This window comes from Aplysia californica, unplaced genomic scaffold (assembly GCF_000002075.1).
Source record: "Aplysia californica isolate F4 #8 unplaced genomic scaffold, AplCal3.0 scaffold00367, whole genome shotgun sequence".
In the NCBI taxonomy this organism is placed as follows: domain Eukaryota; kingdom Metazoa; phylum Mollusca; class Gastropoda; order Aplysiida; family Aplysiidae; genus Aplysia; species Aplysia californica.
Window position 1 is genome coordinate 605,535 of NW_004797637.1, and position 12,564 is coordinate 618,098.

Consider the following 12,564-nt stretch of genomic DNA (forward strand, 5'->3'; position numbering starts at 1 on the left):
ACACACACACACACACACACACACACACACACACACACACACACACACACACACACACACACACACACACACACCTATTCTTATGCTACATCAAGATGATGTCGTAGCTACAACAAAACTTCGAATTTCTCATTTTCAATAGACAGCTTGTCTTTTCTGTCTCGCTTTTTTAAAACATAAGTCAGTGGCATCAATGTCACAACTGCTGCTACACCAACCTTTAAAAAAGCCACAAACCGCCACCGTTGTTACCACTATTAATGCCTTGACATTCTTTCTAAGTAGGGCCTATTGGAATACTGAAAAAAATAACACGTATTACTGTTTAACTCGGTTTCTTCAATAGGTGTGATAGTTGACTTCATATTCGTGCAAAATCATATTGCCTTGTCGTTTTAACTGCATAGGTCTACAATTTAACCAGTTTTAATTCTTTAACTCTTTCCAGGAATCATATTATCTGAGTCGTCTATTTTTAGTCAAGTCCCTCCCTCCCCGTGACTGCTTGACGCCGAGGTTTCACGCTAAGAGCCACTTGTGAAAGATCAAGAACATCGTACAATCCACCGGCCAACGTATATCTAGGGTCTAGAACTTGATCTCTAGATCCATACAGTAAGCTATATCAAGCTTTTTTTGTGAAGTTAGAACTTTCGAAATAAAATTATGGCCAAGTGTCAATCTGGAACTTTTACGACATTTTTTTTCCTTTCAATACTGTGGAGGATAACATGCGCTCAGAGCCTATCGGACGTCGTAGAGTCAGATCAAGAAACTTGTTACTGTGTCCAAGAATTGCTGTATGGGTTAAATGGGCCGCTGTCCATGTCTTTCTATCTCGAGAGTGGTGTCCAGATGGCCGTTGTGGTGGAGCAGATGGGCATAGCTGGGGTGTACAGCATGAGTGGACAGAGGGTCCGACCGTTTCTGGACATCAGTAGTAGAGTGGTCATCAGTAATGACAACGGAGAGAGCCGTGGACTATTGTCGCTGGTGTTCGATCCTCTCTTTAACGGCACTGGAAATGTTTACGTATACTACATAAGGTAAGTCTGTGACAAAATATTGTCGATAAAAATCTCATATACATAATACACACATAGTGGTATTTTACCCAAAAGGCACCTGCTTTGTACTCAGTGTGTCTGTATCATCCACAGCGGCAACTTTTAACTGAGCCTCTTTCTTTTTGTATGTAAAAATCGCGTGGCTCTTTTACCTTTGAGCTTTCTTCTTTGATGGTCTCCGTGTTTCATTTGAAATCAAAGATCCACTTCTATTTCAGAGACACAAGGGGTATAAATTTATCAAGCAACGAGTAGAGCACATTGCCTTTTGCACGCTTTTTGCAAATTGTTAAAAGGACTTTAACTTTTTAGATCATTACGTTACTTTCCCGACGCACTTTAACCGTGTGTCTAAAACAAAAGAGGACCCAGTTAAACGGTAATGACTCGGCCATCGTTATACCAATTTTAATAAAACTTCTCAGATATAATATTCAATCTTGAGGGCGTTGCATTTGTCATTATGAAAAAACCAATCCATATCTTCGAAAAACATCACATTCTTAAATCCAAATTTGACTGAAACGCAAAACTTTACAATTTCTTAAAAGTCAACCATATTGTTTTATGTCAAATAGTCACTATTTGTGCATTAAAGAACAAACTGATACAGCATTCATATTGCTAATCAAACTCAAGTAAGGTGGTTGCAATTTAAATCTTCAGGTGTAGACTATTACTTTCCATACAAGCTCCAATACGCCACTGGAAATTTTTAATATCCCGGTGGCATGTCTGAGTCGATTCTTTGGACGTCTTGTTGAGCAATGAGTTTCAACTGTTCGATTGTTTGTGGGTTGTTTTTTTAGACTCTGTCTATCAAAACAAGCAACGCTAAAGGCAATAATTAAAGAGGCTCAAGTTGGGGGAATGTGATAATTATTCATTTGTGAATTTTCGGCGTATAAGGTGTTCACCAAACCTTTCTTGCTATCATATCAGGGCCACTTCTGGTGTGTGAGTTGTGGCCTCACACAACTGTGAACAGGCTTAGGCTTGTACAGCACAACCATCCCCCCCCCCCAATCTTCTCCAAAATTTTCTAGGCACATTTAACATTAGATAGATAAGATAAGATAAGATAAGATAAGATACATCTTTATTGTCCAGATCCTGGCACATTGGTTTGGTGTTCCACCACGTGTACACACACACACACACACACACACACACACACACACACACACACACACACACACACACACACACACACACGCACACACACAAACACACACACACACACACACACACAAACACACACATGTACACCCGTGCACACACATGCACACACAAGTAGGCTTACAATCACATGCATAATATAAATGAGCAGCAATATAAACAATAATAATCGTAAGCTAGATACACACTCTATGTTATTTTGATGCATGCTCTTAGGTCGTAAGTACACTAAACAAGATGGTTAAGATGGAAGCATTTTGATAGATGATGGTAAAAATGACCTTCTGTATCTTTCTTTGTTACAGATCAGAAGCATGGGTCTTTTATTTCTGACTGATGTTTTTATTTGAGGGCACAAGGGATGTTTGTTGTCTAGAAAGATGGAATTAATTTTCTTAGTGCAAGCTGTTATGTACAATTCAATGTACAATTCATCCAAGTAGGGGAATGAAGATGTTGAAATTTTACATGCTTTCCGTATTAGTCGATTTAATTTTTCTTTATCATGTTGCCTTGTGTTCCCGGCCCATGCTGTTATACAAAAATTGATAATACTTTCTATGGTTGAATGGTAGAACATGGACATCAATGTTTTATCAACTTTAAAATACTTTAGCTTTCTTAGAAAAAATAGTCTTTTGTTCACTTTTTTATGCAGGAGAGAAGTGTGGACACGCCAGTTGAGTTTGTTGTCTATTGTAACACCCAAATACTTATAGTCTGACACTTGCTCGATGTTTTCACATTTCATTTTGAGTGGCTGCAGGGGCAGTTTCTTTATTCTAAAATCAACGACAAGTTCTTTTGTTTTTTTCACATTTAAAAGCAGCTTTTGATTTTCACACCATTCAGAAAAATTAAGTACAAAATTCCGGTAAGCGGTTTCGTTATGGTCAGCCTGAATTAGCCCAATTATAGTTGAATAATCTGCAAATTGTATCAACTTGATGTTACTGTTGTTTATTTGGCAATCGTTCGTGTATAGTGTGAATAAAGCTGGTGACAAAACACATCCTTGAGGGGCCCCTGTATTTGTTGTGATGTATGTCGATGAAGAATGTTTTAATTTTACATACTGGGTTCGGTTGGTAAGAAAATTGTCTATCCATGATATTAAATTGACGTTAACGCCTATGTTTTCTAATTTCTTTAAAAGGATAGCTGGCTGGATAGTATTAAAGGCTGACGAAAAATCAACAAACAGGATCCTACAGTATGTTTTAGGCTTGTCTAAGTGTCTATATATGTTGTCAAGAAATAGTAAAATGGCGTCTTCCACACTTCTCCCGTGACGATATGCAAATTGTAGAGGGTCCTGGATGGGTTCTATGTACGTTCGTAGTCTTTTTAGCACACTTTTTTCTAGACATTTTATAACTACCGATGTTAAGGCTATTGGCCTCAGGTCATTCATTTCAGTAATTTTTTCTTTCTTTGGAAGGGGGACGATTTCAGAACATTTCCAAATAGTGGGAATAGCATGTGTCAATAACGACTGGTTAATAATATAGGTGTAAATAAAACTAAGTTGTGCTGAACACATTTTCAGAATTTTGGGTTGCACACCGTCTGGACCACACGCCTTTCTCACATTCACACGTCCAAACACACATCTAACCTCACGTTCTTCAACAACAACAGGATTGTTTTCTTTTGTGTCGGTGTTCACACATGGCAAGTCACACGGACTGCCTTTGTCAAAACGGGAGAAAAGGGCATTTAGTTTATTTGCATACTCTTCATTTAGATATCTATCTGAGGTAACTATTGTGGTTTTACTATCTTTGTCCTGAAACCAGAAATGGACAATCACGCCCCTGTAGCTGAAAGCTTATGAGAAGTAAAATTTTGCGTTTTACCCTGATTTGGTGGACACTTTTAAAACTTGATACTTTTTAAAAAATAATGTTTAAAAGTTGATTGATTTTCTTCATATTAACAAAATTGGCGTCTACATGGTTGAATTCGATTTCTTCAAATTCTTGTTGTACATAGTGCGAGATGACCGAGTTATGACCCTTTAAGTGGGTCCTCTTTTTTTTTTTTAAAGACACCTCTTAAGGGCTGGTGGGGCACCTGGGGTCTGTTTTGGCTATTACAAGGCCTAGAGTGCCCATACTTGCTGTAGGACATCGTGTGTTATTGGGGGTTTTAAATCAATCGTTCAAAAAGTATAAAGTGAATCGGTTGCTATGGAAATGGTGGCCATGTTGGATTTTGTATACCTTTTTCAAACCAATTTTAGTCCCTTATTTATTAACTGATTCACTTCTATTTTGGTATGCCGACAGTAAATATGTAGCTCTTAAATTTGGCAAGTCGAATTTTTTATATATGCTTTAGTTTTTATTTTATGACACTTACAATTGGGTTGTTGCAAAAAGTGTGAAAGAAAGGAAAATTCATGATTTCTAAGCTTATAAATCAAAAACCACTCCATTAATCAAAACTTCAATAGCCAAAATTTAAAACTAGGTGTTTTTGGTATCCTGTGAAAGTTACATTGAAATTGAACAAGAAACAAAGCACACACAAAATGGGATAATGTGTGAAAAAATAGAATTGTGAGAAAACAGCCGATAAAGGTAAGAAAAGGCTGGAAAACATGACGTACTTTCTCAGAAAAACCTGGAAAAACCCTCAGCCTGAGGGTGTAGCAAAGCTTACATATGTTTCTGGATATTGTTCAGGAAATGTCCAGGTACTATAATATGTAGGAATAACCCCAGTTTGCATAATTTGACCCCAAAACAGGATTTCTAGGTGCCTACCAGCCCTTAATATCTTCTATTCAGTCAGCTGGGTAAGGGTACAATCGGAAGAATCTCCATGTTTACTGGGCTTTGATTAACCTGTGTCAGCCTCCCACCGAAAATGATGCAAGACTTTTGTGAGGTACTGTAGTAATCATGTCACTGTCATTATTTGGCTGCCGAATGTGAACGTTGTCCCTGATGTGTTTCTAGCATGTGGCATTTTAGGACACCAGGAAGCCGACGTAATTGTAAGATCACAGCTTAAGATTATCTAAACAGTTCAGCTAATCCTTTTAGAAGCGGTCACACCACTTGGCTCCCATAGGAAGGGGTTGAAAATACTATGAGTTTTGCTTTGCAAATTATCTTTCACCACTATTATAAAGGTGTTTTCTGTTTGAGTTTGAGATAGGTACACCCATACGCTATTTCTCCTACAGTGTCGAAGAAACGTTGGGATTTTTAAAAGTAGTGTCAAAATAATGGTGTTGGCATCAACGTATTGGCGGTAGTCCATATTATATTGCTAACCTTCCAGCAAGGAAGTGGAACCTTAACCTTGACAGTTTTGCAACCACAAACGAGCGATTCAAGTGAGGGTTGTCGTTGTTGTTGTTTTCTTATTTAGATTTTTTAAATATCTTCCTACGTCAGGAGAGTAAACGACAAAGAGTACGCATATGTGAGTGTGTTTCAAGCTAGAGACGGGACAGTAGACCCAAACTCGGAGAAATTTCTGCTAAGAATTTTCCAGCCTTATCAGCACGGAAACGGAGGCCCGGTGAGTGAACAATTCGACATTTGTGTGTCTCTATCAGCCTTTTGAAAAGATTATAATAGATTTGAGGAAAACGGAAACCATGCATGAATGAACACCTCCATCGCAAACTTCTGCATATTCGAAACTCTTGACCGAGCAAATTGAGCAAGTAATAATATATCACATTCACACAAACAATGCACACATAGAGAGCAAATATTTTTGACGAAACAGAAAGGATATAAATGGCGTTTTGAAACAGAATAGCATTATTAATTTATCAGGTTTGGCTCGTAAGTAGGATGCTAATTAATAACAGAATCCTTTTTTTTTTTTTTTTTTTGTATTCCACATGACGGGTTTTACCACAGAATCCTTCTCAATACAACATGCATCTACAATCGAAATAATGTATTAAAATTCCGCGAGGGGAAGTGGGAAGTGGTTGTTTTATTAGGGGTCCTCATGGTCTAAAGTTACTGTGTTCGCCTCTCATTCAATAGGTCCTGGGTTCGAAACCTTACAGCAACGAAAATGATTCTTCTCTAAAAATGTTTTCTTTTCACCTCCTATCTTGTCCTCTAATCATGATCTTTAATCTGCTTTTTTCTCATTTTTCTGCCCCCCCCCCCCCTCCGGGCTTCAGACTCGTTCGACAGCTATTCTTGGCTCCTTGTTATTACTTCTGTCTTTCAGCTACACCCCTGATCTTGGGGTAGATAAGATCAAACACCTAGTTTTCATGGATAAGGGCTAAAAAAAAATTCTGGAGATTGCATGTGCGAGTTGCTCACATTAAAGATCCACTTGGTGATCCTAAAATCAATCAAAATAAGAGCAGGCTTCGGCCCGCAGCCCGGGAAAAATTCCAAATTAATTTCTACCGAAACCGAAGAATACAATCAATTTTTGTCCCACGCGCTCGTGTCACAGTATGCTGTTGCCATAGCTGTGAAACTATGACCAAAGCAAAAACAAACATGTCATTGTCTTAGAAGGTGGCTATTAGTTAGAGCAAGTTCGACTGTATTTTAGATTAGTGGGTGGTTGGCGGGTGCTCTGGTGTGGTTTGCTTCTTCTTTCCTATCAAACATCTATCGTCCTTATCTAACCTCCTTCTTTTTTTATGTTTGTTACTCTCTTGTAACACCTTTAATCTTCTGGGGGGGGGGGGGGGGGGCTCTCGTGGCCTAGAGGTTAAGGTGTTGGCCTCTCACTCAAAAGGTCCCGGGTTCGAATCCGGATGGCGACCGAAAAATTTTCTTCTCTAAATTTGTCTCCTTTCACCTCATTTCCTGCTCTCTAGCAATGTTCTGTCGTCTGCTTTCGTCTCCTATTTCTGCCCCCACCCCCTCATCTCCTTTGCCCCTTCCTCTGGGCTCCTGATTCTTTCTGCAGCCTTTCTACTGCTACTCCTTCGCTTCTTCTTACTGCAGTCTTTCAGCCACACCCCTGATCTTCTGGTAGGAAAGATCTACACCTAGTCTTCTCGGACAAAGGCGAAAAATCTCTGAGGGCCCGTGTGCAAGTTGCGCACGTTAAAGATCCCTTGGTGGTCTAAAATCGATAAGAGTAGGCTTCGGCCGCCACCCGGGCAAAATTCAAAATTTCCTACCAACTGAAAATATTAGGTGTGTCCCGCGCGCTCATATGACCTTATGCAGTTGCGAGCGCCGTAAAACACTTTACCAAAAAAAAATAATCATCTGGCGCTCATATGACATTATGCAGTTGCGAGCGCCGTAAAACCTCTTCTAAAATATAAAAAAAAACATTTAAAAATAAAAATGTGTTTTGGCCCCACGTCTTGCCTGGTCCGGTGGGTTCAGCCTGGGCCGGTGGGTTCAGCCTGGGCCGGTGGGTTCAGCCTGGGCCGGTGGGTTCAGCCATGCCTAGCTAGAAATGTTAGGGACAATTTTCAGGCCTTTTCCCTAAGTTTTAGTAGGACTTTCGCAGCACTTGCAACACAATAAGGTCATATCAGTGGGCGCTGGGGCGAGTTTCACGACGACGTGAGGTAATGCGCAAAGTCGTAGCAGAGCTCTGTTCCTTCAGATGTAAGATAAGGATGCTTTATCGCCAGCTGACCAACACCGGACCAAAGATAGGAAACTTTTTAAAGTGTTAAAGCGAAAGGAAATGGTGATAAAATTGCAAGAGCCATTCCGTTATGCTCCTTGTTCCCACAAGGTTAGATCAATACACTGGCCACTCGCTGTCACCTGCAAGAGCCGTCACACCGCCGGGGCTGAGGAGTTCTCACGACCTATTACCACATTCCGGGACTTGTCCCTGTAAGCTTAAGTACACAATATCTAATACATCCCTAATTCTCTCTCTCTCTCTATCTCTCTCTCTCTCTCTCTCTCTCTCTCTCTTCTCTCTCTTCTCTCTCTCTCTTTCTCTCTCTCTCTCTCTCTCCCTCTCTCTCTCTCCCCTCTCTCTCCCTCTCTCTCCCTCCCTCTCTCTCTCTCTCTCTCTCTCTCTCTCTCTCTCTCTCTCTCTCACACACACACACACACACACACACACACACACACACACACACACACACACACACACACACACACACGCTCACACCCTCTATGTATCTATCTATCTATCTGAATCTCAGTAATCTCTCTCTCTTTCTCTCTCTCTCTCTCTCTCTCTCTCTCTCTCTCTTTTCTCCCTCTCCCCCCCCCCCCTCTCTCTCTCTCTCTCTCTCTCTCTCTCTCTCTCTCTCTCTCTCCGACACACACACATACACACACACACACACACACACACTCACACACTCACACACGCACACACACGTAAACACACACACACACACACACACACACACACACACACACACACACACACACACACACACACACACACACACACATACACGAGCAAACAAGCCAGGCCACAAACAAGCGACCGCAAGGGAAGCGGTTGTGCTAGCAGATAGAAAGAATTTTGTTCAACTTCAATTCTTCACGCTGATTAATTTTAATGTTTCCGAAATCAAGGAACAAAATAAGAATAGCAGAGATGCGTGCAGGACATGCTCATTTATTTGACTAACAAAAGATTTTAGATTTTTCAGACTGTGATGTCAGCAGGGCAAAAAGGAGGGCACGGAGGATTTTTTTTTTTTTTTTTTTTGGGGGGGGGGTGAAAAAATAAGTACGTTGAGTCCATTTCAGATTGTCAAAAATTGAATTCTGACACGAGAAAATCAATGTTGTCTGAATACGTAATTGTTGTGTCCACGACTCTGGCAACAGGCACGAATACAGACAGATCAACACCGCGATAGAGTAATGGTATCGATACTACTAGGCCCATCAAGTCCTGAAAGGTTAAGAGGATTTATATACTGGGAGATTAGTCTAGATTATACAAAGTGGGGAGACTAAAGAAGGAAGATAAACACCTAGCAATTCATTATTGGAAATAATCGTTTATCTACTCCTGAAAGAAAGACGGGGTTACAGAGTGAGTGTCTGGGAGCGCCTGTTATGTTTTTTAGTTTTAGTAAGAGTTTTACGGCACTTGCAACACAATAAGGTCATATAAGTGCCGAATATTAGAGGTGTTACAAGAGAGTAACCAGGGGCGTCTATATAATCAAATAATCACTGCTTCCCTTCCTAATTTTGAAACATTGTAGCTGTCAAATTCATCCTTAAACGTAAACCTCTTAAATCAAATGTAAAAACACGTTCGTAACCAACAATGAGTATGCCTAACATTCAAAACAGTTTCACGGCCACAGAAATAGCCTCCTCACCCCTCTCGGGCCACTCCATAAGCAGTCGCAAGCTTTGATTAAGTAAGCTTAAAGTGAGGCTTGAAGAGTCAACCAATAGAGTTGAAGGGAACATGTGCATAGCAGTCAAAGCTGTTTCATTGCCACATATATATACCCTGTTCACCCCTTTGGGGCCACAGTTATAATCTATCACAAGCCCTGATTATGTAAGCTAACTAACACTGGTCGAGTCTACCTCACAAATGTGAGGGGAACTAACTCCTAATAATCTCTTGACTGCTGCTTGTGCTTGTTTTTTTTCCTCGACTTTTTACCGTCCTATAATCAGATCGTGACCTCGATTATGACACCAGCTCCTGGCCGCGAAAGGCTAACAAAAACAGCCAAATGTGAAATTTAAAAAATGATAATTGTCATGTTCTACCAAAGAGTTAGACTCGCTGGTAGATCTATAACATATAGATCTAGTACTGACATCCCTACTTCTTTGCTTTGTGTTTATGTATTCACATCTAAAGTTAAATCTAATTTTAGTTGGAATTGATATTTAATCAGTTACTTTCCTGATTATTTTGGCGGTTGAACATACAATATGAATTCCGGATTTGTTTTCATTCACAACTCAGAGTCGCCGCCTCGAGTAAGATTCTTGTGTGATATCTACAGGCCATATCTGGTCCCGTATCACTTTGATTACCCTGTCAAACAAGTCAGCCTTCGCCCCTGAGAGTAACAAACACAAAAAAGGAGGAGGGGAGATAAAGATGATGGATGTTTGATAGGAAAGAAGAAGCAAACCACACCAGGGCACCCGCCAACCACCCGGCCACTTACTATGTTTATTCTCTTGACACACAACGAAACCTGTAGGCATATTAATTGCTTAGGGGGAGGGGAGGGAGGTTCATGTGTATTTTACTAAAGTCTTCCATCCTTTTTTAAAATCTCGATTTCTACCTCAAGCCTTGCTGCAATACTGACACAATCGAAATTAGAAACGAACTTGAGTACGCACAGCGAAGGAGGTAGAGAAAAATACACGATGCGGCGCGTCCTTTCTTGCCATGGTGACAGCGACTTGAGTAATTTCCTGGGGATCAGTCTTTGGTCTCGGTCTCAGAAGCGTTTGATAAATGTAATTTGTGTATCGTTGAGCACTAAACTCACGCAAGAAAGCAAGACACAAAAGGAAAAGAAAGTAGGGGCCTACACGTGATCATTGGCTTATCTTGTTATTTTTTTCTGCACGAAATTTACCATATCGTGTTAATGTCTTTCTTTTTACTAAAATTGACTCCTTCCCCCATCCCTTCCTTTTACCCGGTTCCATCTCTCACCCCCAACCCCCCCCCCTCCTCCTTTCCCTCTCTCTCCCTCACATATCCTCTCTCTCTCTCTCTCTCTCTCTCTCTCTCTCTCTCTCTCTCTCTCTCTCTCTCTCTCTCCCCCTCCCGGGCCATCTGTAAAGTAAGTGGGGAGCGAGGGGGGGTATCGTGTAACGTGGTATGACGTGTCGTCCACCGGCTTCTGTTCTCTCTCTCTCCCTCCCTCCCTCTAACCAATTTAGCTCGACCCAGTCGGTATCATTATCAGGTGTTAAAATGAAATTCTGGCATCTCAAACAGCCATCGAAGTATGCTTCAGAGCAAGTAGATAGACACGTGATACAACACGCCGGCACAATGTGCGACCTCTGGAGGGAGAGTTAAGTAACGTGCGTGAACATATGGACGACGTTACACGTGTGTGACATTTATAGAAACTAGTTTCTGGGTTTCTTTCCCCTTTTTCTGCCAGTATCCTGACCAGGCCAAATGTACAGGCTTTGAAAAACATATTTGTCCACAACAGGGTATTCACATCACACAAAAACCATACACCGCAAGATTCTGGGCACATCTCACTCCTACGTGTATGCATTGTGAAGATAGTTTTCCCATGTAAGGTTTTTGTCTTTTATGTTTCTATGGTACTGTTACTCCTTTTCTGTACATATCAGGAGGAATTGAAAAAACAGTCACATTGTCAATGAGAATTAATTTTTCAGATGCTCTTTGGCGACGACGGCTTCCTTTACATCTTCACTGGGGATGGAGGAGAAGAGGACGACCGCAGTGGAAAAGCGCAAAGCATGTAGGAAATGGATATTTAGAATACCCCCCCCCCCTAATAACGAACAACTATCAAATGTTCAAGCCAACGCTACTGCTCATCGCCGCTATTTGTTTCTGTATCATTGCTATCATCACCATTATTATCGAAAATATTTCTATTTCGTGTGTAGCCAGTTTTACTGCTATCACTATAACAGTAGGTGTGGCAACCTGCATCTATATCTACTGCCTTGTGGGGTTACACGGGCGTGGGTGGGGGTGGGGTTGGGGTGGGGTAAGAAAGGCTAAAGGAGAAAACCCGTGACAGAAAATCCGGAGGGAGGGACCCTAATACAGTCCAAGGCCAAGATTTCACCTTGCCAAGTACTGGCATCTTTTGTCCTTTTGACAATTGTTGAACATGTCTTTCCTTTGGACCAACTTTTTTTTAAATACCAGGAGGGGGTAGTACGACTGGGGCAATGCTCTGTCCCCGTAAATTCAGCACAGACATAGCAGTGTATTTATTGGGAAGACACTAGCTGTACAAAACGTTGTAAACAACACCTACACACCTAACCAAAGCTATCATAGCGTCGATACCCTGGAGTGAAGACTACAACCTTGATGAAGAGCACCCAAAAAACACAGAAAGTAGCATTTATTAGCTTGGCCAAATTTACGTCAGTCTTGGCAAAAGGGTCGTTACATGTATTTACGTGTATCTAGTTGCAATGACCAGCTATCGCCCGCCTCAAGATGGGCAACCCCCAACCAGTAAAGTGCTGATCCGTCGTGTCTGCCTGCTTCAGTGAGTACATAGGGATAGTTTAAAAGACGAAAAGCAGTTGTAAAGCTGAGGTACGTTGTAGCAAAAGAAAAAAAAATACTTCTAAATTTTGGTACATTGATTGTACGGACCACTTGTCTTGGAAACCATGACCCGGCCAAGATAACCCCCCCT

The 12,564-nt window shown here is 41.0% G+C and overlaps 1 protein-coding gene across 1 annotated transcript in view; it reads left to right on the forward strand.

Moving 5' to 3' along the window:
- Positions 1-12,564, forward strand: part of LOC101861671 (HHIP-like protein 1) — a 28,179-nt gene that overhangs the window by 4,264 nt on the left and 11,351 nt on the right. Inside the window, exons 2-4 of the mRNA XM_013085351.2 lie at positions 449-1,046; positions 5,657-5,783; positions 11,555-11,640. Coding sequence (XP_012940805.2) covers positions 667-1,046; positions 5,657-5,783; positions 11,555-11,640 — 593 coding nt within the window. The 5' untranslated portion in view covers positions 449-666. The remainder of the gene's footprint in view (positions 1-448; positions 1,047-5,656; positions 5,784-11,554; positions 11,641-12,564) is intronic.